The 27,992-nt window shown below is 43.7% G+C and overlaps 2 protein-coding genes across 2 annotated transcripts in view; both read left to right on the top strand.

The window, feature by feature from the left end:
• Positions 1 to 456: 456 nt before the first annotated feature.
• Positions 457 to 4,403, top strand: T265_07310 (hypothetical protein; the record flags this gene model as incomplete). Its single annotated transcript, XM_009172797.1, has 4 exons — positions 457 to 513; positions 549 to 657; positions 2,392 to 2,747; positions 3,282 to 4,403. 4 exons carry the CDS (start codon positions 457 to 459, stop codon positions 4,074 to 4,076), a joined length of 1,317 nt encoding a protein of 438 aa, XP_009171061.1.
• Positions 4,404 to 9,065: 4,662 nt separating this feature from the next.
• The window catches only part of T265_07309 (hypothetical protein), a gene marked incomplete at both ends in the record, with an annotated part of 22,688 nt that continues 3,761 nt past the window's right edge, over positions 9,066 to 27,992 (top strand). Inside the window, 2 exons of the mRNA XM_009172796.1 lie at positions 9,066 to 9,145; positions 18,006 to 18,437. Of these exons, the coding sequence (XP_009171060.1) occupies positions 9,089 to 9,145; positions 18,006 to 18,437 (489 nt within the window). The remainder of the gene's footprint in view (positions 9,146 to 18,005; positions 18,438 to 27,992) is intronic.

The following is a 27,992-nucleotide window of genomic DNA, read 5'->3' as shown; positions in this document are numbered from 1 at the left end:
ATATAATGTGAATCTGAAATTCTTATCCTCTGAAGTGATTCCGTGTGCCTCAGCTTATAAGTAAAGCGATGCATAGGTTAATTTTCTCGCCAGACCAGTTCTTTGAGAACCATGTATCAGATGTGCTAAGTGAAAGATCGCCGGACTACCTAACCCTACACAGAGTAATGACGACAGTATGTGTGTGGGGTTACAAGATGAAGCTGGATGAAGCAGGGGAGCAACGTTTCCTTTTCTTATCCAGCTGAAAATTAAGGCAAACCGGACACCGAAACTAAGCCTCACATCAGCTAACGTACTCGTTTTGAAGTTCACATAGCCACATTGGGCCTGGTGAGAACTCAGTGCTTCTGCCACTCGATCGATAAATCAGTAGTTCAAACCTATTGGCATAGTTTACAACCAACGTAGGCTGTAGGCGCTGCTGATAGAGGACTCCTAAGACGCCCACAAATCATGCGAGAAATAGTTCATATTCAAATTGGGCAATGTGGAAATCAGATGGGAGCAAAAGTAAGTAATGTGTTTATCAAGAGTTATCCACACAGTTTTGGGAAGTGATTTCTGACGAACATGGAATAACCAACACGGGGTTTTATCAAGGAGATACTGATCTACAGTTGGAGCGCATATGTGTCTACTATAACGAAGCGATTGGTGAGTTCATCTGTCATCGGTTTTATTCGTTCTCAAAAGCAGCAAATCCTTATCCTCAGAAATATGCAGTACAAGCATTTTAGGTTTGGTATGAAGAAAACCCAACTGTTCTCTAGTCAGCTTTCTTTGTCTGTCTTACAAAATGTTCAGCCATCACTGACACTGTTAGAAAGGGCAAATCACATTCACCTTCATTGGTCTTTTCATTTCACGAAGTGTAATAAAAGTAACGGAAGTTAGGTGTACATTTGACTTGTGTTTTTCGCAGCAAGCCACCGGAGGTGTATTATTTCGCCACTGTTCTACAGCTTCATGAGGTCTGCTTATCTTTTGAGGTCAGTGTTTGATCCTCGATGACAGTAACTCCGCATGACTTGTCCTGACATTTGTTGTCAGATCCACACAGTTCTCCTTTTTAACCACAAGTTGAACTTAACAAAAATTGGGAAATCGTTGCATGGCTTAACTCGTACACCTAAAGGTGTGGGTAGTCGTTTCAAGAAAATTCATGATACTGATTATCATCGCATCTAACCAATCAACAAGCTATAATAAAGGCGAAGTTCGCGTCCAGTGTGTAGACTAACCAGATTAATCATGTCAGAAGCAGAGAAGCCGAATGTTGAAACAATATGAGGTCACTAAAATCTGCTGTTAACCTGTGTTCATTAAATCACCCAGGTTCCGTTTCCTATGTCTTGAGTTAGCGAGCGGCATTCTATGTTTTATTCTTTAATAGTTATTCCTCGCTCACACAGCAAAAGTTACAAAATCCAAACAACCAGCGGAATATGGAATTAGGAATAAACCATAGAAAGCTACCCAGGGGCGATGGTACCCGTAAAGTAGAGTAGTTAGGGGATGGGGCACTTCAAAAGAAACAGATGACCGTGATTTTTCGATATGATATGTTTTTCCTACATTCTGGATATCAAAATTCTCCAACCGTCTCTAAATCTGACAATTATTGTCAGAACAAACAGCATTCGAGATCATTTCCACAGAATGAAAGCAACAACAAATGAACCATACTGAACTTTTGTCTGACATTCCGCGGCATCCATTAGGGGGACTGGGGCTGCCGTCCTACGAGTTTGCAGCGATAAGCCGTTTATTGATCAAGTCACTCGTCAAGATATCACAGGTGAATCGGTGATTGAGAATTCAGTCCATCAGCTATACAGAGCAGAGGTTAGCAATCCTTTATGGCTCATTCACCACTAAAGCGGGTGGAACGTACAGTGTCCACACAGAAGTCAACCAGGCTTGCCAACTGCTTGTTTTATATAAATACCCACAAAGACAGTGATATACTGATTCCGAATGCATGATTTTAAGAACCTGAGCATACGATACGATATATCGGATGCCGGACGATTATTATCGTGGACTATGAATTTCCGTTTATGATGTCCTTATTCAACGTAGACGCGTGTTTATGCGACTGAATTTTTTCGGATGATACGTAGGCCTCAGTGCTGCCACAGATTTCAGCGACCCAGGAACTAGGGTCCGTACGGAAGTTCACTCCTTATACCAGTGGCAAACACAGACTGAACACACATCATCTCTGACAGTACTAGTTCTTGTTTTCAACTGACCACCCTAAAGGCATTTTCATTAAAGGCGAGACGACATTGTTAAGGTTTGCTTAGCTTCCGCGCTACCTTTTTATCACAGAACGCGGCTGAGTCTGATGTACATTAACAAGTGTAACACCCTTTCCCACTATAGGAGGGAAGTTTGTTCCACGATCGATCCTATGTGACTTGGAACCGGGGACTATGGATGCAGTAAGGTGTGGTCCGGTGGGGCAGCTCTTTCGACCGGACAATTATGTGTTTGGCAGCACCGGTGCGGGGAACAACTGGGCCAAAGGACACTACACCGACGGTGCAGAGCTGATCGACAACGTGTTAGAGGTGGTGCGCAAAGAGGCTGAATTATGCGAGTGTATGCAAGGTTTCCAAGTGGTACACGCATTGGGCGGTGGCACTGGGGCTGGAATGGGCACGCTTTTGATCAACAAAGTTCGTGAGGAATTTCCTGATCGAGTGGTGTGCAGTTTCTCAACTGTCCCTTCTCCGAAGGTCAGCTAAAGCTTGTTATTCTGTCAGCCTACCGTAGTTTGATCCCTAATATTTGTGTAACCTGTGATCTGCATCTCAATTCCATGAGCATACTAATGTCTCGGCAACGTACACGATTACTAAACACCTGCGTTAGCTGATCCAAGGTCACAGCAGTATTTGCCCCGAGATGTATAGAACTTAGTGGTATGCAATGAAGAGGTGCCCCACGGTTACACACTACGCTGTTCATAAACTCAAAACATAACTTGGCTATCGGTTGACTAGCTAGACCGGCAAGTAGGATAACGTGACAGATTTCGCTCAACTGAAGTACTTGTGATTAAACTCCACTTCGGTCAATAGCATGAATGAAGCCCAAATCTTCTCCGGTCTCCAGAATTAAGGGCGGCAATTCTCAGCACAGAGGGAGGTGGTAGCGGTGATTCATTTTGGCTTGTCCGCTTTTGATATGAACTAGTCCATTCAGTAAATATAGCGGTTCTTTTACCTCCTGGCCCCAACTGACGAACATCACATTGTCTCTCTATCCAGGTGTCTGACGTTGTGGTTGAACCATACAATGCAACACTTTCCATTCATCAATTGGTTGAAAATTGCGACGAAACGTTTTGCATTGATAACGAAGCGCTTTACGATATTTGCAACCGGACACTTAAGTTGAGCACACCTACTTACGGGGATCTGAATCACCTCGTGAGTGCAACAATGTCCGGAGTTACCACCTGCCTACGATTCCCGGGACAGCTGAATGCAGATTTGCGAAAGCTAGCTACTAATATGGTACCGTTTCCACGGCTTCATTTCTTTATGCCCGGCTTCTCCCCTCTCACCAGCCGGCATTCGATGCCCTATCGGAGCAACACGGTTCAGGATCTGACACACCAGATGTTCGACAACAAAAACATGATGGCCGCCTGTGACCCAAGACACGGTAAATACCTCACAGTGGCCGCTATGTTCCGAGGCAGGATGTCGATGAAGGAAGTTGATGAACAGATGTTGAACGTACAGAACAGAAACAGCGCCTATTTTGTGGAATGGATACCAAATAATGTGAAGACGGCTGTTTGCGATATTCCCCCAAGGGGCCTGAAAATGTCAGTCACGTTTATTGGAAACAACACCGCGATTCAAGAGATCTTTAAGCGTGTTGGTGAACAGTTTGTCGCCATGTTTCGGAGGCGTGCGTTCTTGCACTGGTACACAGGTGAAGGTATGGATGAGATGGAATTTAGCGAGGCTGAATCAAATATGGACGACCTGATAAGCGAATACCAACAATTTCAGGATGCAACTGTTGAGGATCAAGTGGAAATACAGAAATGAACTGAGATGCAACTAAACTGCTGGTTTCATCCGTTACAAGTCATAGATTCAAAGATCGATAAAAAACCCAACTGGACTTACTTTGAACAGAACGGTTCACTTTCGCTTTTCTACATCCACATGAAGTTTGCGTCATCACTTGCCCTTTCAGTTCTCATCACGTGTGGTGAACAGACAGTTTGAACCACTCAGTTTGCAATGAGCTATCACATTTTTGTGAATTTTTAACATCTCGAATGATGAACACCACTTTCAACGTCTCTTATTTTGACGATTCCACCCAGAAATACAAGTTTTGAATTCTACGTTAGGAAAGTCTGTTTTTCAAAGTATGTTTTTGGGAGTAGTGATGTGTCTTTTTTTGATAAAGTATCTGCCAGGGGAAAACTGATTAGAGGCGTTCCGTGCAGTGGGAAAATGTTTAAGCGTAGTAATAATCGGTCTCACAACGCATTCATCGTTTTACACTTTACACACTTTTTGGATATGGCGCCCTACCGGTGCATAGCTTCGGTGTGACTCGAAGGAAGCACGAGGGCCAAGATAATGCCAGTAATACCAGTAAACTTAGACATCAACGATCCTTGAAAGAGAAATCAGGTTCTAACGACAGACTATGTAGTATGTGCCTTGATCAGTGAGCCATCCCGGGTACAGAATTGTTTCCATGCAGGTATTTGCTAAACATTTGGGGCCGATGTAAGGTGTTCCCAACACATATCATTAACAAGTTCACCAGCGACACTGCCGATCAACCAAGCTTCAATGCAGTGCAGTTATAATAAAATACATGGATATTTCTGTCCGGTAAAATAAAAGTTCTAGGGTTCAGAACTTTCGAGAAATATCAGGTTCCTTAACCTCTGAACGCTGTTACAATGCAGAGAGAAACCGACAACAATAACACTACTGACACGGGTTTGCAGTCGCACCATGAATCATCGCGAGTGGGATGCCAAGAATATTTACGAGCCTCATCAGTAAAACCGAAATCTCACCGTGATCAGTTTTCTTACGCTCTAACCAGGTTACTGTGCGTTCGCCTCTTTATTTGGATCACACAGAATCCAAAACATTGGATCTTGAGCATGTGTTGCCGATATAGGACATAACAGTTACGGTCCGCTTGACCTGATCCTTACCGTCATGACCGTTTGCTCCAGCCAATTCTGATCGTCCTCTACCGGCTTACTCATTAGACGATGGACTAACTGAGAACAATTGTTACTCGGAATACAACTGAATGAATCAGACAGAACGATATTCTACGACCCTAGGTAGGTAGGGACGAAATTCACCTTACTTGAGGCTCAGGATGTGAGGCCCAATATAGTTCGCGTGGTCGCGTCAGTGAGTGATCTGTTGCCCTGTTAGCATCCGTGTTAGCAACACAACTGAATTTGTACTGTTGCGTTTAAGATAATGACTCCGTTGATGTGCGGTCAATCGAGCTAAATTTCGAGGGTCATTGTAAATAGTGGTTCACCTCAAATCAAATCCTACAACGAGAGCACTCGGCCACTCTGGGCCGGGAGGGATATTGAGCCTAAATTTCATGAACTTTTAAGGTGGATCCGTAACAGGGACAAATCCCACCAGCATTTTTCGTATAGCTGAGTACTGTGTGTGAGTACCTCAGAGCAAATCATTGGTAGGTGCCACTGATCGCAGCTTCCGTGTCCTTCATAGACAGTTTTTTCATCCGAAATTGAGATGCTGTCTAAATCACTGAACGACAATTAGCTATTCAGGTCAAAACAAGCTGCCTCTGAGAAGAAGGCCGTACAGACAGGGCACTATTGCATCGGAATTCGAAACACAGTGCAAACACTAACATGTGGACATGAAATTAATGCAACCATGACTGTGATTTCCCAACGCCCGCAACATCCGAACACCAGCAATCAGTACATCAAGGGATCTTGTAGGGCATCGTTTTCTAAAAGAACAACTTTGTCTACACTCACCCTTTTACAGATCCTTTAAATAACTGCCATCCTCTCTTTGAAGCACTGTTCTGTCCCCAAAATTGTTTACCATAAACATACAAGGGACGATAAATTTCACAACAGCTTATCTCCAAAAAATATCACCTGATGTATAGTATGAACCAATTTTTAACAAAAGATGCAGCAAAGACTTACCACTAAACCCTGTTCGCCCTAACATCGTCTCCTTGAGGAGGATTCCAATTAGGAGATATTGCCAGGATCAAGCAAGACCAGTCGAACACCGCCTTGGTCAACAGTATTCCTAAAGTGAAGACCGAGTGGCTACTGACAACAGTTGTGTGCACAGCGAAAATGAATTCAAGTGACTTTTCTTTTCGGTCAGTTGTCCAAGTAAACTTTATAACCGGTTGGTGCGAATTCCTTAACTTTAGCCATTTTCAACTTTACTTATATACCGAAGTAGAACATAAGGTTGATGGGGACCTGATAAGCCTCGAGAAGAGCGAAACTGGTCGTGGGCTGTCGAAAAATTTTCAGCAACCTTATGAGTAGTGCATCACAAATGCATATGTATCGCGATATCTCGAATATCGTAGAGACCGAATCCGACAGACCAGAAAGGTTTATAGAAGTGTGTGGAGATCGCCTGGGCATCTGGGTGAAGTAGGATGCGTGAAGTTTGCTGTGTTTGTTAGACACCAATCACGAATCAAGGTGAGCCTTCGAGGAAGATATGAATTCGACAAAGTAAGATAGTGATTTGAAAAATCAAGAACAGTAAAGAAGCGTCTGAGATACCCAGAGGATGGATATGAAGAAGGGTGTCTGATAAGGACGAATTGATGGTAGAAAAGAACTCGACCACACGACCTGTAGGATGTATGGGAATAAAATAGGAATCGCTGTGCGGTATCAGGTTCGAACTTGACGAAAATACAGACCTCCAGTTCATCGGGTCGGACTGAACCATCCTTTTGCGGTTAAGTTAAACGGAGAGGAATAGCAGATTGATTATCCTCGTTAGGTTATCGATCAAAGGAAAAATCTTTGCCCCGGGACAGGTTGAATTTTTGACCCGAAGAAATACAAACCAAGAGTACGAAATTCTGTACAAGGACGCAAACTTAAGACTTTAAACGGAAAAGCTGAATGCCGATTTAGACGTTAAGAATCACTGAGGTAGCCGCATCCAAATATTTTGTTCCAAGTCTGAAAGAGCACCCAAGGTACGGTGGATGACATGGACGGGTGGATCGACCGTAATTTGCTATTCGAATCGGAAAATAGGTAGTAATTGGAAAGGACTATAGACGTAATACACTACTCATAAATTTGCTGAATGAACTTCGACAGCCCATGACCACTTCCGTCCTTGGGGCTCATCAGAGGGGCGCATACGAACAGGAGAAAAGTGAGCTTCAGCTGAGTTCTAGGTGAGTCTCCCGTCCAAACCAAACTGATCTTCGACAGCCATGACCACTTCCGTCCTTGGGGCTCATCAGAGGGGCGCATACGAACAGGAGAAAAGTGAGCTTCAGCTGAGTTCTAGGTGAGTCTCCCGTCCAAACCAAACTGATGTGCAAATGAATGCATAAATCAAACTTCGTTCAATTTGGGTTCATGTAGAACATAAGGTTGACGGAAACTCGTAGACTGCGCCCACGTGGCGAGGTCGAAGAAGAGCGAAGCCACTTGTCGGGTGCCGAAGAGTTTTCAGCAGCTTTATGAGTGATGTATCACGTCTATACAATTTGCCGCGGTTTCTCTGTGAAACATAAGGTGCAGCACACTCAGTTGCTTAAGAACATAATAAACGAGAGATTAGGCTGGTTTCAGGTGAGTCTCCTGTCAGAAAAAGAAGTTGATATGCAACTGCGGAATGAACTATTCTTGCAGCCTATGTTTACATGTTACTTGAATTCATCTAGACCGTAGAGGGTTCAATGGGGTGATCTGTGATACCACCGAGGGATCACCTAGAACTGTCTATCGTCTAACTGTGGTATTTTTCAGATCGATAAGGCTGTCCAAGACACCACACGATAGGTGTGAGTTGTCGATGAAAAAACATGGAAGAGGTGCGTGGCATATGAAATCAAACCGATTATGACTGCTTTTTGAGTATTGTCAGCGTGGATAAATTATTTCATTTTATACAGAATATGAAACCAAAGATCGGAACAGCATATCAACTTGAATCTAAAGGAGGATCTTGAATGCAGTACCACATGTACTGTCCATTTCCCTTGCTTCTTATCTGAATCCGCTTTTGATAAGTAATCACATCTGTGGGGATAGACCGCGGATGGTTGGACTATTACTCCACAGACAATTCACGGGTTCTAGTTTATGGGTTCTTTCTGGCTGGTCGCTGATGGTGTGCCAATAAATGGAATCCAGCAGCAAGTTCAGACACTCCATTCGTCTCCAGTTTGAGATGTCGCTGATCCACATAAGCTGTCGTTTGGGGTGAAATCACAGTAAGAAGAATTTCACTCTAAAAGTGAAATAGATTTATTCTGAAAAGTCCGAAAAGCACTGTGCAATGGCTCCCTCCTTATTAGGAATTATTACCAGTGCACATCTTAAGAATCTCCAGACAAATCGCATCTCCAAGTTTTTGGCAAGTGGTCGCACATCCGGACATGAGTACCTGATAGGCGTTGAACTCTCACTTAGGTAGGCTCCTTGAGAACGTGGATTCGTATTTCCGCGGAAATATGTGAGATATACATTGTTGACAGTCTAGAACAAGGATTAAACATCTGTGCAGGGCTTCTAAACTCTTCCGCTAACCTTTACTTCACTTGCAAGGTCAGGCTTCGCTCAAAGTTTGAAAAGGACTTATAAGATGGATAAGAAAGACAGTCTTTGGATTACCTACCCTGAGTGGTTAACCTTTTCTTCAGAGTGATGAATGTAGACTGACTGGGCAGCAGTGTTGGCACGTGATTCACTGACTGACTCAAATCAATATAGTAGAGTATTGATTATTCTGGCTTTGAAAAGTAACACCCATCCCGTGAAAAGTGGGGCACTTGGAATACATTGGTGGGACACATGCGGGAGATTTTCACCATCATATTAGGACAACTGAGAAATCCTCATGACATTGAAGTGAGTTGGATGGCATTCCATGTGGCCATGAAACTGAAAGTGGCTTACTTCCATTTGTAGTGAGTCTGAGCCTCATTGTATTACACAGTCTAACGCTTCGCTGCCACGACATTTTTATAGAAGACGGGATTTCAAATGCTTAGCATAAAAATGCCTTAACCAAGGTGCAGCTAAGATGGTACTCCATCCTAAATCAAGTATAAAAACCAGCATATCTCACTATCCATTTAATTAAGGCAAGATAACATTTGGTGCGAGATCTGTTTTTTTTCACTATAAAATCAACAAATTTCCCAAAAGAAACTAGGCAGAAGCAGGCTGTGGCTTTGCTTGTTGAACGCAACTATGGAACAGCTGAGCGGTACTAGCTCTCACCAAGTTTGCTTTCAAACCGCTTTGCTTTCTGATTAGGTATGGACAGGTAGTTTTGTATTGAATGTGCCACTAGCGCCTAACTTGGATAGCATTTTGCGTCGACAGGAGCAGCTTCCTGGTCTCTGTGCCTGTCCACACGCTTTAGTTCTTGAGGCAATGACTGGGAGATTTGGCAGTCAGTGAGGTGGTTGATACTCCCCACTTCAAGTTCCTTTATGCCTTTGGCTAGTAGAGGTACAGAGAGAATGCAAGATTTAGGGTTATCGTACTAGGTTCACTCATGCAGTAATGGCTCTGAAGTTGCACGTAGCAAATGCAAGGGAGCTCGGTAAAATCAGTACGAGATTTTAATGGTTTCTGGTAACGTCAGAAAATTGTGTCCTACTAATCACTCATTGTACACATACTTATAAAGGCTTATTACGAGAGGTTCATGGAAATCTTCAATTGGAATGACGTGCTGGTAGATAACTTCATCGATGGTGGAATTATTTGCGATAAACTTTGCCAGGAGGAATTCGATTCATCTGCGTATTTGAATGGCACTTCGGTGGACCTGAAAAAAGGCATCCACTCAAGGCCTCGTATACATCTGTAATTTTCACTAGCTGTAAGATCTGTAGACAGCTGGCAGTAGCGTTCATCAGTACGGTAGCGAATAAAAAGGGTTCCTTGGGGGTCAGTCACACGAACTGCTAGCGATCTTTGGAGTCTCACTGAAATTCTCGTTACATTCATCAATAACTGCACATCTTAATGACGTCAAGAAACCTTGTTTCCTACACGCTGCGTTGTTGTTTGTGTATCTTAGTTGGAAAAAGTCTGTTGGTGGACAGTTGCCACTTCTTTGTGCAAACCCCAGTGCCTCTCCCCTGCCAAAGATCCTACGTTTTACAGGATAACTAAATTTTGGGTTCCAAGAAGACGAAATTAGGTCATGGCATAGGCAAATGTTGGAAAGGTATTACACTGATCTTTGCACCCTAATGCACTTGTCCAAAACGAATGTATTTTTCTCTAGTATTGTTTGTTCCTCACAAGCTCACCCGAAAACATGAAAATAATGGATGTGCAGTATTCCAAGAGAACTGTATATATATCCCACCTAGTATTGTAGTTCGAAAACTGTCTGACCTTGTTGACTCTTCTGGTGCGGTAATACAACTTCCCTGGTTCGGTTTTTTGTGCACTTTTCATCGACTTAACTAAGTCTGATGGTTTTTACTTGATCCCCGGGTTCAAACAATAATGTGGCTTTCTCAACACCGCCGGAGGTTCCACTGTACCATGTATACTATGGGAGACAATACGCTTGCCGCTAACAGACGTACCTCACTCGCCTCTTCTGATCACTGTATTTTCAGGCTGCTCCGAAAGATACACTTAAAGAAGGCTTAGATGTGGAAAACTTCCTATAAGCTAAGAGAACAGTGCTCTTCACTATATAATACGGTTTATATGGTCAATTTTTTCTTTCGTTCCACCAACCCAGCTCGTTCTGATTTAGTCTGCCCTACTGAGACCAGCCATGTCAACGCTAACAATTCTGTTCTCCGAAAGTGAAAGGATTAACCTAACAAAACAGGAAGCCAGTGCTCACGCAAATAAATTGAAAGTCAGCCGGATTAGTAGAATCTTTTTCAATATGCTTTTGGGCAATGAGAGTTACCGCGATGGACTTTAAAACAGCTGTGCGACGAATGATCAAAGTGTTTTTCTTGTAGCCCTGATCTACACGGGGCATCTGTCGGTTGGCTCTCATAGATAGTATGAGAAGTGAGGCAAATGAATTCAGGCAGAGTGCGCTGGCGTTCTTAACGAACCAAGGTCTGTTTTACCTACTAATTTTCCTTCCAGTGGAAAGATCCCTAACAGTTGCCGAGTGGCTAAGATAGCATCGGTACCGAAAGAAATAGACCGATTCCAGGTCAGTCATTTGTACCTCCGTTCTTCTGAAAATGTTTGAAAGAGTGCAAGGTATCCTGTTGGACCAAGACTCTTACCAATTCGCATTTCATTCGTCTCAAAACAGTGAATGCTGTTGCACTCTCAATTCATCAGTCGAGCCATATACAGAAAACTAGTGATGCAGGGGTGTTAATAGATGATTAAACTTGCTCTGTTGTTAGCGTTCGGAAATGAGGGACACTGTAGCTTTCAGTGAAGCAGGAGATAGACAGTACCCGGTCAAGCTACTTGAAAGCTATCCCCTAAAACTGACTTAATAACAAGCGTAGGTGACCAATCATCTTCTGTATTGCTGATCAACTTAACCTTTATTTAGTGTTGGAAGATAAGGGTTACTATAGCTTTCAGTGAAGCGGGAGGTAAACAAAACTCGGTCAAGCTATTTGAAATCTATAAGTCAAACCTGACCTTCTCCATTGCTGATTAATATCAGTGTCCCTCAGGGCACTGTCTCCTCCTCTCCCCTGTACCTAAGCAAAATTTAACCCCCTGATTTTCTCACCCAGTGCAAATACACCGATGATGCTATTTTGTGAACAGCGATTACAACTAACAGATGTGTTTGACAAAACGCTAATTTACGGAACCGGTTGTCCGTTGTCTAACAGTAACGTGTGCGAGTAGTATGTCATGTCAACAAAACGGATGTGTGCTTGGCAGAAAAACATGGTGCTACTGACGTACATGCTTCTGAGGTTGGTGGAAATCGAGGTAGTCTGAGATTGCCAGTGATTATTTTAACGGCAAAGGTTATCAGGAATTCAAAATATTCCACATGTAATGTCATACAAATTACCAGTTCGTAGTTACTGTTATGATACCTAGTAAGCACCAGAAGTCAGCAAAACACCGCCGACAGAAACGGCTATAGGGGTTTGTAACTTAAAACTGTAAATGAATGTGAGAAAGCTAAGAAAACATAAGATTTCACGCGCTGTGAACAAAAACAGATGCGGAAAAATGAATACTGTTACGGATAGCTTAGAAAGAGAACAGGGCAGGAGATGGGCGTTGGGAGATGATAGCATTTATCGCACTCCGATAACGGCTCTGTCAATTCAAGGTCATGGAAAACACGACTGACTCTTGGACCGACAGATCAGTTCTGAGCTGCCTGGGAGATAGAGCCCCGTGCTTAGAAAGAGCATCAGTCTCGACAGACAACCGATACATAAGATGTCTAAGTGGACGACGCATTGTAAATCCACCAACCTCTTGGTCAATGACGTCCTTTGCTCCTTCTTAAATGTCACTCATGGCAAGCGGTTTAAATTTTCAGCCATCCTTAAGGTAACTACGTCTTTGCTCCACCTATATTCGTACTCCCATACTTGTGGTGCTACTTGTATGTAAATTCGGTGGGGTCATTCTTCTCTTCGCAGGTTGGGAGGGTACTTGTATTCTTGTATAAGGATACTGGGTCAAAGTTCTGCAGATATCAGAAGATTCTCTTGAGTTGACTACAAACGAATCTGTTCATACCTTCAAAACTTATGAGGTGTATTCACCCTAAAACAGCTGGCCCTGAAGCATGTGTCAGATTGGAGCTCAGGAAGGAAGCATCACTTCAACTGTTAAATAATGGGGATGAAATCTCACGCCAAACTAGCTGACTTCCGCTGAGGTCGTCTCATCGAAGGAACTATTACACTGTATAAAGTCTGATAGGCTGACGGTGATCAGTGTCATCATCGAGAGTTTTGTATGAGAATTGGACAGGTTAAAATGGCTTTACGAACCGGGAGTATTTTGAAATATACTTTGAAACAACCAGAAAATTGCTGACCGCCAGTAAATTAATAAGAGCATCATCCAAGCACTTCTACTCCATTTGTCCTAATTGAAAATGGTGTCAATTACTCAATGTTACAAAATGACAAATTTGAAGTATCCCAGTTCCTTTAGTTTTTGCCCCACAGTCTTATGGGTTCTTCTTACGGTTCGGGCATCATTATCGAACGTTGTTGTGTGAGATTAAGTCATTCAGATGTATCTGTTTTTCAATAGAAAACTAAATGGAAGTGAGCGAGGTGCGATTGCCAGACGAACTTTCGCGCCTCTGTGCTGTAGTACTTGTGTCACTCATTTGACATTACGTTTGACTTTACGACGGATGAAAATCAGACTCATGTATTGTTGAAATTTTGTGAGAACCAAATGCAAGACTTGTCCTCGATGTAGTAAATATGTACAAGATTTGGAAAAGGACTACGGATCGCAGTCAAAAAACTACCAGCTGATTGTAAACTTCGGAATGAATGTATACAGACTTATAATGTCTTAATTAACACAAGTAACGCGGTAACATCGCTTCCTTTAAGTATAACCTAGCACTAATTTATGAGGTGTTGTATACTAAAAATTCCTCTTGTTTACCCTATTCTTAAAGGTTTGCTTTTTCATCCCGCTTGTGACAGTTACGCTTGAATTTTCAAAAAAAAGTAACCTGCTGCAAAATGTTCTGCTCTGTGGATATGTTCTTTGTACGAACCTATCCCTGACACCCGCTCTAATGGTGCTTCCCTACGGTACGTGTAGGCTTAATTCACAAAATGCGGTTGAAGAACTCGTATTCAAAAATTAGAAATTTACGGGAGAAAAGTTGTAGAATAGGGTCAAGTACCGGTTACGATCTGCTGATTGGGGATAAACAATTCTATTTATATGAATATTAATCGAATTTCTTGAAACGACCGATAAATTCTAACCCATGGATTTGGAATACAATCAGTTGCTTAATCTCGAAAAGCTCCAACACACAAGGAATATTGTCCTTATTGGAACTTACAGAATGTTACATAGGGGTCGCCCACTTTCTCATGGTGAAACGGGACTCATCATGAAACGGGACTCAGTACACGATGCACATGAACTGCTCAACACAGCGTTTGAAGGTATCAAGTTTACAATCGAACTGGAAAGAAACAACCGGCTACCATTCCTGGACGTCTTAGTGAACAGAAAGGTGGATGGGACTCTGGAAACCTGCGTATACCGCAAAGAGACTCATACGGACCAAATACTGAACTACAACAGCAATCATCCAGTAAACCACAAAAAAAGAGCTGCGTCCAAACCTTGTTCAAGAGGGTGGAGACACACTACAGCACCGCAGAACTACGGAAGAAGGAGGAAAACTATCTATGCAGAGTGTTCCAGAAGAATGGATATCCATGGAGTTTCATCAAGAGAAGCTTAAAGAAGAAGACATCTCAACAACAGCCACAGCAAGAACAAGCCACCGGACGGGTAGTCCTACCTTACATCAAGAATATATCAGAACTCGCAACCAGATTATTGGCGCAAAAAGGAATCTTCGTGGCCCACAAACCGAGTGCTACGGAAGAAGAGTAAAACTATCTATGCAGAGTGTTTCAGAAGAATGGATATCCATGGAGTTTCATCAAGAGAAGCTTAAAGAAGAAGACATCTCAACAACAGCCACAGCAAGAACAAGCCACCGGACGGGTAGTCCTACCTTACATCAAGAATATATCAGAACTCGCAACCAGATTATTGGCGCAAAAAGGAATCTTCGTGGCCCACAAACCGAGTGCTCCTCTAAGGAAATTAATCTCTAGAGCGAAGAACAACCGGCACAAAACCAAGAGGAACAATGTGATATACCAAATCGACTGCAACGACTGCAACAAATTCTACGTTGGACAAACTGGGAGAAAATTATGTACACGAATAAAGGAACACAACGCGGCTGTCAGGAGGCATGACCCCTTGTCCTTGATATCCAGGAAGACCACAAATTCAATCTGGCATACGGAGACACGCCACATGGAAGAGAATTTCTGGAGGCATGGTACTCTACTGCAGGTTCAATCAACCGGTGCACCGAACTGGATCCAATTTACGCACCTCAACGTGCGAGAGATCAACATCGCAACCGAAACACTCAAGGAGGACCAAATAATGGATTCACAAACGAAGAAACAAGGAACTCCTCGGAGTCAAATCAATGAGGTCACAACCGGAACTCGGAAGGACAAAGGTCACTCCAACATCGACTAGACTACGACGGCGAGGGATGTCAAGTTCAAAAGTCACGTGGGCATCGGCGAATGAGGACACGGGATAAAAAGAACAACCAATGGAACCGCCCGACGGAATAACTAATCGCGGTCAAAGGTCATCCTCGGCTACCAGCACGTATATCAACACACACGTAACACTGCTGAACGCACAACCACTAACCCACCGCTACATACAACTACGCACTGATGATGTCACCTCGATTGGTGATGAAACGTTTGCAACCAAACTGCCCAGCTCAGCGAACAAGCCAACGACCAACAACAAATTCTGCAGCTGTGAATTGGGCTCTTTAGCCATTGCGGTCGCCCACCAAAATGCGCAGTGATTCAGTAGAGAACACTGTGAAGGCGCTTGGTTCCTAATCTTACACATAAGGGAATTTTAAAATGCGGAAATTGAGAGCTGAACACACTGAACAGCAACGTGAAATTCTGGAATTCAGTAGGTCAGAAAACACTGTCCGGTACACAAGAGCGAGCGCTCATGCCTTGTTTCGTCAGCATTGCTTTTAAGAAGATGTAGGCTAGCATTGTGCGACCAATCATAGAGAACAATTTCACCAGTCCTGCATTGCGAGGGCCTGCCTAAACGACCCCTATTCTGTGAGACGCGCTGTATATGAGCACGAACTACCGAACTACTGAAACAACTTTAACCTGGAACACAGTAGCAGGGCCAGGTACAGCAAACCCTCATTTTTGTTGTGTGGAACAAGCGATGTGGCCTCATGCATCTAGGCCGACAGGTTTGTAGGCTGTTTCTCACACTCACGTTCGTATGATAGCTGTGTTTCGGTCTACCGATTGATAGTAGTACTATAATTCACCCATCCTTGTAAAGGAGAGAAGCCAGGAAGCGGAGTGACGTACGACCATTCATTGTCGCAACTGGGTATGAAAAATTGTCAGGCCCAGTGGTGGTGGCTGTCTGGTCGTAGGACCATCTGTAAGGAAAACGACAAGTACTGTCTTTTCAGTTGAATTAAGATGAATATCTCAACTAAACTACACTGGGAGAAGTTACAGGATTTAAGTTCCTCTTTCGGAGAATTCAGGGTCAGTGCACTTCCACGGCTGTAACAAGCCTTGGCGCATTGGAGGAGAAGTATGGTATTACCGTGAGACCGTCACTTTTAGTTGCACTCAAATTCAGTCTTTCGAACAAGAGGTTTCAAGATCCAAAGCACACTTCTTCGAGTTTTACTCCATGATATTTAAACATTTTCACACACAGCCCAAATCCACCTTCACTTGTTCTGTGAACATGAAAGGACGGTATTGTCAGCGTACTCTGTTGACCCGGACTTTCGCTATTTATCATCTGGCCCAGCCACATTTAGCCAACAGAAATTTCAACATACCCTCAAATTCAGCATTCCGTTGACTATGTGTAAGTATGGGCGATTAGGGGAATCTTTCATTTGAAAGTGAGTCTGTTGAGGTACTAGCCGCTCGCTTCCTGGTGGTCCAGCAGCACGCACTAGATACACCCAAATCGCTAAGCAAACGTTTTCATACCTAGGCGGTGTGGCTTATTAGACTCTGCGAACGACGCCCGGTGAAAGTCTTATGGTTTTGCAGGTGGTGCGTTAGGTGTGGATCGTACACAGCACTTGTGTTCAGCGATTTTTGCGTGGAATTTTATAAACGTCTAGCCGGAAAATATGGTGGAGCTTCTGATGAAACTGATTTGGTGAATATATTAGTACGTCGCTCTGGTGTGATCTTTGTCTGGACTGGATTTCACTCTATTCATGTGGAAGGATATACCCATCTTGTACTCTCGAAATTCAAGTAGAACGTGGGGTTGATGGAAACTCGGGGCTGCGCCCACCTGATGAGCTCCAAGGAGGGCGAAACCGGTCGTGGGCTGTCGAAGAGTTTTCAGCAAGCTTGTGAGTAGTTTCCCTCAATGACTTTGTTTACTATGTGAGATTAGTGGGACATCAGCTTTCTTTGGCAAGATATCCCTTGGACATAATGACCAGATCCATCGAGGATCCAATGAGAGCAGGTTTGACGAAATGAAGGCGTGTGATTTCGTCGGTTTGAATACATGAGTTTAATTCGGATGTATAAGGTAAAGCATGAAGCTCTTCCCATGACAGGCGACAGTGCACAAAGTAATGTCTGAATACATATGCTCGACTCGAATTGTTAACTCGATATTGCCTCACTGTCCTATAAAACATGAAATGAGTACTGACCACAAAGATATCATTCTCTTTAAAAGGCTAAAAATTTCAGTTTGGGTGAAGTCCTGCAATTCTCGCGTTTAGTTGTAACTGAAGAAGGTTTTCTTGACCACTACGTGCGATACAGTAGATTTTATAAGCCCACCGTTTGTCTGATTTGAAAATATCTGTGGACGTAATGTTGACTACATTTCCAAGCATTGTCGAAAAATGTAGGCCAATTTACTCACTGTTTATCACATTTTACATTGCTGTTTGTCACTATTCCCCATCCAGTTACCGAAAAAAGTCACCGAAGAACATTATACGAATGGGGACTGCAATGAGACGAATATTCAACGGACAATCAGCGATCTGAATTTTTTGAAGGCGGAGGCACCAGGTCCTTTTCTTTTCACAATACTAACCAGTATGATTCCATGGAAGTTAATTACTCTTGGCAATGACGTAAACGATGAACTGTTCCGTCGTATCTGCGAGATTGAAAACAAGTGGATCGACAGATTCAGCGGAGATGGGAAAGAAATACTAAAGAAAATATCAAAATTGATTGTCGCAGAGCTGAAACGAGTGAGGGAACTGCAAGATTTTCAGTTTGTACACTGGGATGGTTCTTTTATTGGTGGCGTGAAAGATCTGCTGCACAAACGCACACGCTTACATCCGGACAAGCTTGGTTACGAGGCCATCAAATTGCTGTCTACCAAAGTAAGTCCTAAATGTTTGGGCCTTGGGTTGGGATGTTGTGTTATATTGCGTTCAATACATTGTCAGCTGACGTGACTGATTTCTCCTAGGAAGAGTTTTAAAACTACCGTGCTTCTCCCTTAATGCGATGATCTTTCTGTAGTGACTGCCCTCTTGATAACAACATTTCCACGAAAGTATCAGATCCAACAATAATTTCGTGCTATATGGGGAAGGCATCTCTCCATGAAACAGGAACCCTCATCATTGCTGCTATTTTTCTGTTTTCACTTCCAGCGATCATCTCCACATGGTTGAGCAACGGGAGGAAAAATCCCAAAGTACTGCTCAGCATACCTGAATTATTCTGTGAATAGCATTCGCAGATCATCGCTCCAAGCGTTAGCAATGCATTTATTCAACCCAGAGTTGAAACAAAACACCGGTAACAGTGGTTTCTCTCCGGTGGGATAGAGGTGCGAGTGTGCGTAATCAGTCGACATATAATGCATGGGAATCACCCTCCTTATAACGAACTATTTCGCTGTTCATTAAAGATGGTCGCTTAAGCGGGGAAGCACTGTAGTTTTTCCCATGCTGTTTAGGTTATTTCGGTTTACTATCCGTAATTAAGTGTCACTGGTGTTAAAGATATCCTGAAAAATACGTTTTTATGCATCAGCATAAATGAAGCTGAAAAAGTTGTTGGTTTACCCTATGTTGAATGTAAAACACATAGGCTGTACTAGATAGTGTAGACTACATCATTTCCATGTGATCGTACAACGTCGAAGAGTTTCTGCATCTTCACGAATTATTCAACGGCACACGGCGCAACGGCGAGTCCATCAAAGGTTTAACAAGCAGCCATGATAACCAGGGAAACCAACTGCGTGAATCAGCTACCAGACTTGAGACATCATTGAAAATACATTGCTTTTCGTCCAAAAAAGCACATATCAGTGGCGGAAACGGATATATACTCCCTAAATACAAGCTGCTCAATGTGAACTTCCTGCGATACAAACGGAGAAAATGCGGATCAAATCGAGGGCAAACTGAGTTGACGTTCATTTACTAAACCGTAGAACAAGCGGACTTGAAGGGACTCCAAACAACGACTGAAATTTTCGGGATATTTTCATTTTCTGAATGAAAAATTGTATCAGACAGCAAAGGAAGTTATTTGAAGAGTGATTCGTGAAAAGACTACGGCGCTAATACGACGTCAATGGCAAAATTTGGCATCAATTGTCCACTGCATCTGACCAACTCCTGCCAACGAAATGCCGGGTAAGTATCTTATCGACATTATAGGTACATGGCAATTTTGTCTAGTTTTACCCAAGATTGAGGAAGTTCAGGTGTGCAGGCCTACCATAGTTGAGAGCTTTTGTTTATTGTGACGCTGGGCAGTATTACAGTTGTTTTTCTCTAGATAGGATATTTAATAGAAACCACCTTTGGCTGATCCCTTAGAGTGCAGTTCACAGGTAAGACCCATTGAAAGGGATAGTCTTGAAAGAGCACTACTTTTGATCGGTTTCCTGAGGTGATTTTTTCAGCAAGTGATGATAGAGGAAACGTTTTCTTAGCAGTACAAATGACAAACCGTACGGTTGCAATAAATTTGCGTCAGAGATCTCTGTTAGCAACCGACAGCGGATTACTAGTTTTTTAGGATGTCCCTTAGATTATGGCTTCTGGTTTTGCGGGTGCTGTACACGGGGCATTTGTAGATCAGATGCGAATTCCTTTCCTTGGTCACCGGACAGAACAGTCATATTACAGCAAGTTTCCGTCATACACAGCGCTTACTTTGACCTCAATGTAGACGACAATAGCGTTAGAAATGACCAAGTCTAACTTATGCCTAGGCATCTAAGCAACCGAACTTGGTAAGGAATTCTAGATTGAGCACCAGCCACTAACATAAGAAACCAATGCATGTACTTGTAAAGGCCAGAGAACTTACTTTGGGACTACGTTTCGATGTGTGCTTAAGTAGTTTTTGTAGTCTTGTTAAGTCTAAGCTGGACTAGAATTTAAAACATTCATTTTCTCCCGGATGGTCGATATGTTTTGAATCCCGAATACAAATGTGAATAGTAAATATGAAGCTGGTCCAATTCCTCGATGGTCATCAAAGTAAACACCGTATGTTGCAGGGGTAAAATCTACACTTAACAAGGCATAACTTTGTCAGTGCAAATCCTCTACAAAGAACCGCTTCACGTGGTTTATTGTGATACCGCTTTTCTATGGATGCCCCCAACAGTGATACCCTGTTCGGGTTCACACAAGCAATATGGAGAAGAAAACGTGCGAACCTGTTACAAATACGAGTGATGTGGCTATCTATTGGAAACGATAGGGAGCACACAAGACGTCTTACGTTACTCTTCCCGGTTAAACTATTGAAATAGTGCTAGTGTTTAACCTCTGGATATCCCACTTCGCATAGAACTATGAAATTCTTCTGAATGAACTGACGCCCCGGACAACAATCCCACAACAGTCCTCAGCTTCGTGTTCACACGCCCAGCTCAAGGTGATGAAGAAATAATGCAAATTCAGCGCATTCATCAAGAGCAGTGGGGCTACGTGTTGAGTTAATCTCTTGGGAACGGTAAGATGACGAAGGCGCACAGTCTTAACTGCCACACGTAAGCGCCTTCCTGATTCCTGAGGGTTGCGTTTGGGGGCATTAACACTCTGTATGAACACACACTGTATGGATGCGAAAAGCGTCCAGGTACTATTTGTGCGTGCGACCGGCAATATTGTGATCTTCTAGGGTCGCTCCAGCTTGGCAGTACTTGGACAGGACTGTTGTAATCTGTTGTTCAATGGCTGCTGTTATTGCGGTTGCCTTAAGAAGGTCTATCCACTTATACTCACAAATTCTGAGGGCATGTAGTTTCTCGAAGCTAGGGGAGAACGTTTAATTCAGAGAATGTACAAGGCAGCCAGGCTAGCCATCCATTCAGTGAAACGACATCCATTTGCGGGCTCGCCTTTCACATCGATCCACCTCCAGGGCTTTGCGCGAGGTTGGCACAAGCACAAACACTGAATTTGGCCAAGTGCGGGGCCATCTGGACGCAATGCAGCCAAGATAACAAGAAACAAGCACGTCTGTTCAGAGGATGGCCTGGTTACCCCGCGCCACTCTAAATGTACACCGGAGGAGCGGTGATAGTTAACTATGCTTCTTCTATTTTAAAGTCTCCCAGGGTTACTTAGGAACGTCTAGGGAAAAATTCAATTTTTAATTGCCCTGACAGTAACTTCAGCGTTTCTTGATGCGACGTTAAAGTGACCTGGGGAATGGGAAGTTCGTGTTGGTGCAACACAGTGCGCGCATCGGAATCGGAGTCGCCAGCTCAGTAACTAGGAGACCCGGTGAGTGCTTCGCTTAGACACGCACTCAGACAGCCGCCGCTGTCTGTCGACGCACGAATGATTCTGCTGTCACGTTCGCGTATTGGTGATTGGCCAAAAGTGAGAGCTGCTATATGATATGACTGATGTGGACGGAGGGGGGGGGGTAGACAGCCGAGAAACATGTTCGCTCTCAGCATGCCAGCGAAGACAGTAAGTGTAAAGTCCGTGCAACTTGAGTAGACCAGTAGCACGGCCTTCAAGAGTCCTGTCAGCTACCGACCAACAGCAATGGAGCCGCAGCGAACTTGGTATGTATTTTGTATAAACGCAGCCCATGATCGGTTTTACCTTACTTGAGGTGCATTCCCCGAGTTGCTGTCAACCTTATGCATACAAACACCTTAAACGAGTGATTCGGCTGGGTCCCAGGCTCCAAAATGATATGCAAATGAGTGCTTTTGTTGACTAAGAAACAAACGGGAAGTCACTTTCTTAGGTGACTGGTTACAGATCTCACGATTTCACATCAATGATGGGGGTGTCTTATGTATTAACCGTACCAGCGTTCGACTATAACGAGTGCTCCATAGCTTCGATTCAAACAGAATTTGACTGCAGTACAGTGCACGCGGATTCCAAAGTGGACTTCAGTTTACACGAGTTCAGTTTACACGTCATTGACCTTGTCAGGGAACCAACTAAATTACAGGTAATCCACCGACTGTTTTTCAATTTTTCGAGCTAGCTTAACTCACTAAGGTGAATATCAGACACATGTTGGAAACCTCCGGGTTGAGAAGTTTTGGTCACATGCAGTTCAGCTGAGATTTCATGCAGCAACTGAAATGATGGGCCAATGCTGAAAACCCAAGCAATACTGCAGACCTGTCTGATTCGTAATCATCTGAAGTACGCATTCCAAAAGTCTCTAGACAGACTCGTCATCTGGAACTGAACGCTGCACTATATTTCGACCCGTATTACACGTAAGCCTAGTTCCATAGCTGAGTAATTGAATTATATACAGTGCAAAGAACACCATTATCAAATTGGATGGTGAGTTAACGAGTAGCGCAAAATGTACCAGATGGTAAACATTAGTTCTGAGATGGATGGAGTACATTGGAATGGGCGGCTTGAATATAGACGAGACAGATCAAGCTAACGGTGTTTGCTTCACCTAACCGATCACCCGTATGAATGGCGAGATAAGCAAGCACCATACCCTCTGACCTACTGTGGATATCCATCTTTTGAAACTTTCGTCGTCGCAGGTACAACTTTTAACCACTTTTATCCACTAAAGTGAGGATTTTGGAGCACTGCATGTTGATCGGTGGCCAAACTGTCGAAACTGGCCGGCGCAAATGCCACTGTTAGGTTGAAGAACTCAAAATGTTCTCATGTACTGAGTGCTTCAACCTTTCGGTATAAAACTGTTCTCTGTCTAATACTGACAAATTTAGCCTCACTGTAGGCCATTCTCTTCAGGGATCAGCTTTCTATTTTAGGAAGCTGACACTGGTGGTCTTCAAATTTTCGAACGACGGGCTCAGGTGTTACCAACCCTGTCTCTGGTGGTCCCAGCCAGTGACTGTGTTCGGCTGCTCATACAGCAGCTGCGCCAGGCTTCTCTGTATTTGCCAGGCATGTCAAAACCACCATAGGTGCTCTTGTAGAAATATTACTTCGCTTCTACCCAGTCTCTCTATCTGCGAATAATCTCTGCATTTGGTATGTACTCAGTAATGGGCATGAAATATTTATCCATTTTGTTGCTCAACTGGTGTCCCAGTAACTTAACCCAAGTTTCGCTGAAGTGCGCAACCTGAAGTGGCTGAATTTGCACCAACTCCTCGAGTAACTCACTAGCAGTCGAAGCTGGGATAGATGAGGATTTTTCTTGGGAAGACTTGGGGTCGCTTTGGTTGAGCAAGGTCAGAGTAGTAAGAAAAACCAATGACTATTTTATCCACCCAGAAACGTAGGCTAATAAGTGTAGTAACACAAAACATGTACTGTACATCGACTGTATTTTGAACAAACGACGGGTTTCTTAGCCATCCAACTGTATACTTTTCCTCATTCTGCTTGCCCCGCTTCAGTCGCAAGACTCGTTTTTAGTTGAGTTTTATGGATGGTTTACTATGCTGAATGTTCACTGATTAGCAGTGGAAATGAACTAACGGTTTGTGATCAGCGTGGTATCATTTACATGAATGTGTGCAGCAGTCAGCCGAACCCCACAAGAGGGTGCTCTCAGATTACTTGAAAAGCTTCGAAAAACGAGTTTTTACTATTTAAATCCTCAACTGTCCATAGAACGCAGGTTTTAAATACAAAAGAATATATACGTATCGACGTTGTTGGACTGGCAGTAAACAAGAATGAGTGATTGCAAATGTAGGATTTGTTTAACGTGATTAGTGAGGACCACGGCTATGGCCTAAAGATTGATAGTTAATCAGATTGCCGTTTCACCTTGAGACACAAATCAGTCTAGAATAATGATAGAACACAGGCAGAAGTCCAACGGAAACAGACTATAGTGGTGCGTTTTTGTGGAGGCCTCTAAAGCGTTAGCATGCTTGAACAAACATGGTGTGCGGAAGCCTAAGCGAAGTCAAATGAGAGCACGTTCTAACTGCCGTACGAAGTTCCAGAGTACTTACGTCCCTACTAGTCGCTTTTGTCCATTGCGCTGGGTTCAGTTTTGTTTTGACCAGAAAACATGTTGACTCTGTATCGCCCATCGTTAATATCTCTGTTGTGTGGGATTTTTCGTCTGTTGCGTTTGTCGCGCGCAAGAAAGAAAGATATCAAGGAAGGATATTGAGGAAGACACCAAAAAAGATATAAAATTTTTGAGGTGCTTTTGTTAAGATTAATCAAAGCAGGGGAGTTTTCACAACAACTGCGAGAACAGTCGTGTTACACCTATCTGATAAGCAATTATTGAGCATAAACTATACGCTCCCAGCGCTCCCAGTGGGCAAATTCGGGCTCCCTGTTATGCAGGTACAGTATTTGTCTTCCCACTTAAAAAAATAAATGACATGTACGCACGAACACAACGTCACGTGAGACGTTTTTGCACTTGGCCGTCGCAACCACTATCTCGCTGGACTCAGGCGCCTTACATTAAATTTCATCATCATCCGTGTCTGCGCTACAGTGGTTATAGCTGCAACAGTCTGGTTCACCGAGGATTTGGGGAGACGTCATTTACGGGTCCGAAAATGATCCAGCCGAGCAATGTTCGATTAGCATAAGGCTAAGGTGGTCTTGCCTTTCGGCTTTCCAGCATCTAATATGACAACGGCATGTCCATCCAGGTCAAGAGGGATATTGGTTGGCTTCTGGCTGTTTCAATGTAGTCCCATTTAGACTGGTGCTGTCTTGTTGGTAGCGTCTCAGTGACTGACGTAACCTGGTCTATGCCTAGAGAGATTGCGGCGTCTCAGCTGGCAGCGACGTAGCTTCTTCAGAACAGACCCCACCAGTTAACACCTTCTGACCGTGGGAATCTATTATTAGTAGGCCGTCCAATAGCTTGAAATTTAAAGCGATAGCTAATTTCAGCATCCTAGAGTCGGAACCGCTGTCACGAAGTGCGTAGACTCTACAAACTCCATGGGGACCGCAGAGGTTTACAGGCAGTACACCCAGCACAACGGAAGTTCGAATGCACAATCCGCTGGAGCAATCGACGCTGAATCTTGAGGAGGCAACCTTCGTGGCATGCTGGTCCCACTGACTTAACTGAAGTTCAAGTGGTTGAGTGGAGTAATGCTTGGTTGGGTCTTCGCAGCCATTGAGTCCGCGAAATCCTACCGATCTTCACTGCTTGGAGTCATGTCTTGGCTTGAATAAAAGTCCGCAAATTACATCTAAGAAGACGGAGATCTCGCGCGCATAAGCACCCAGGCGGACGAACTGCGCGCATTGATCGCTTTGGCGCCCTTCGCCACAGTGTAAGCACGGACCAAACACTGTCGTATTGTCCCCTATCGGTAATCCATTTAGCTGCAGAAGTCGTCACGAGTGTGGAGAACCTTGGAAATGGTGTCAGTGCGAAGCTCCAGGAGCGTCCTGATCTTCTGATGCTCGGTAGGGAAGAGCTTAGCAAAGTAGGGCTCTTTAATGGATAATGAATCCGCTGGGTCTTAAACATAATCGGTGAAATCAATGAAACTCGGTTCTTCTCGGGGATTCCTGAGGCCCGGTTCAACCACTTCGATTGAATGGAGGTAGGTAGACGATTAAGAATGGCACCTATAGCCATTCGGGTACTGAGCTCAGATTAATCACTCAACTCTGAAGGAACTAATTAACAAGCCTTCATTGTGTTGGTACCTTCAGTATAAAACTGGCATCACTTGGCTTTATTAGTGGCTCGGTGGTGATAGCCGCGATGTGCTCCCTTGCGATAACCGAAAGACTGATAAACCTACGACCAAGGATCTTTCAGGTTTCCAGATAGCCGTATTCCGGTTCTACTTTCGCAAGGTGGTTGACTGCTTTCCGGGCGTCACCTTCGCATGTATTCATCAAGAAAGCCTGACAATTAGCGGGACCATTTACGTGTTTGGCGATCCCCCATTAGAAAATTCCACTACTGTAACGGGTAAATGTTAAGCCTGGGTGTTCTCCTCTAAGACATACCCACGCAGGGGTTAAGTAGCTCCGGGAGATTTTGGTAAAGCAGAGATCCCGAGGGTGGGTTTTTCGAAAGTATCGCACTGTAGTTTGGAGTAGCCGCCCTTTCCTGTTTTTTAACCTCGATGCATTTGTGTTGAACTCCAGCAAAACGATTTGAACCGAGACAATAGTACAGAGAAGCAGTTTGAAAGCTATGCAAGTGTTTTCCATTTGGGTGGTTTATTTTTTTATACGGGCATAAAATGTGAGTCAGGCTTCAGGATTTAGTGGTATACTCTATCACATAAACTTTGAAATTACAACCGATGAACAAATTAGGTTGTTAACTACCACCTCCTATGGTGTTCTTTTTTTCTTCGTCCCTAGGTGGACGTACGGGCCTCTTTTGGACCAACTTCACCCCATGAATCCTCTTGTCCACATTTGTTTGCAACTTCTTCATACATATTGGCACTGTGATCAGGTTACTCACAAATTTTCATCCAGGCGTAGAAAGGCGCGGTCGTTTTATCATTGTACATGTCTAGAAAAGCGGGTAGAGTGGAAAAAAATCATTTGATTTCCGTTGGTAGCCCCTCCTTAGACTAACCCGTGGCTTACATCGACCGCGGTATGGCGAACTAGGCCACACCGTCCTGATGATGACTCGCCAGTAATGGCGCATAAACCACCGTTTACCCTTAGCTGACTAGTAGCAATTGATCCAATGGGCATCCAGTGTTGGATGTACTGGACAGTCGCCAACGTTGTTGTGGGTTATATGTTGGGTGCTTGTAATTCAGAGTGCACATTCATAATTAATTCCTCCAATACAAGGAATTTCCGAGTGATGTGGTTTTAGTCTCCCAATGCACAGAATGCTGCCCAGATCTTTTTCTCTTTTGATGACGCCATTTGAGATTCCATAAAATCTGTGGTGAATGAGGCTAACAAGATATATTCCGATTGAGCCCTCAGAGCCAGTCAAAACACTCATGTCAGTGGTGTGCTTAGTATCCATCCTTGAGAAGGCCCTTGATTTCAGAAAACAGTCGTAGTATCATCCATTCAGATCCCCCAAAGCGCACACATTGCCAAAAGTGTCCTTGCGCTTTCATCAGGATTTCACGTACACACATAGCACCGAAATCGGGAAAACTTTCGGCAATAGCTCTGCATACATTTCTATGAAAACTGCAGTTTATTCGGCTGGGCTTAATCAGATCAAAATGTCATGATGTTGGATGCGGAATGGCACTGTGCGAAAACTTGAGCTATTCTTATGACCTGGCTGTGATGACCGGAAATGTGGTCGATCCATACCCACTGTTTTACCTTAACTCGTAAACATTGGGCGATGGCGTGACTTAGATCTCTCACCTCTCATCATGGCGAACGCAAAGGCCACCTTGAATGCTAGTCTTAACTGGTAGGTGCAAGTCGACCTCTGGCCGACCGTTGTTCTCGAGGTGGTTTTTTCACCTCACTTTGACACCACCAGTAGCTAAGATGGGGCAGCCTGTGGCTCCGTAGGTTGTTCCTATATAT

The sequence above is a fragment of the Opisthorchis viverrini genome (genome assembly GCF_000715545.1).
Source record: "Opisthorchis viverrini unplaced genomic scaffold opera_v5_165, whole genome shotgun sequence".
Lineage (NCBI taxonomy): Eukaryota > Metazoa > Platyhelminthes > Trematoda > Opisthorchiida > Opisthorchiidae > Opisthorchis > Opisthorchis viverrini.
Note: the sequence above shows the minus strand (reverse complement) of the source record. Positions and strands in the feature narration are given on the sequence as shown.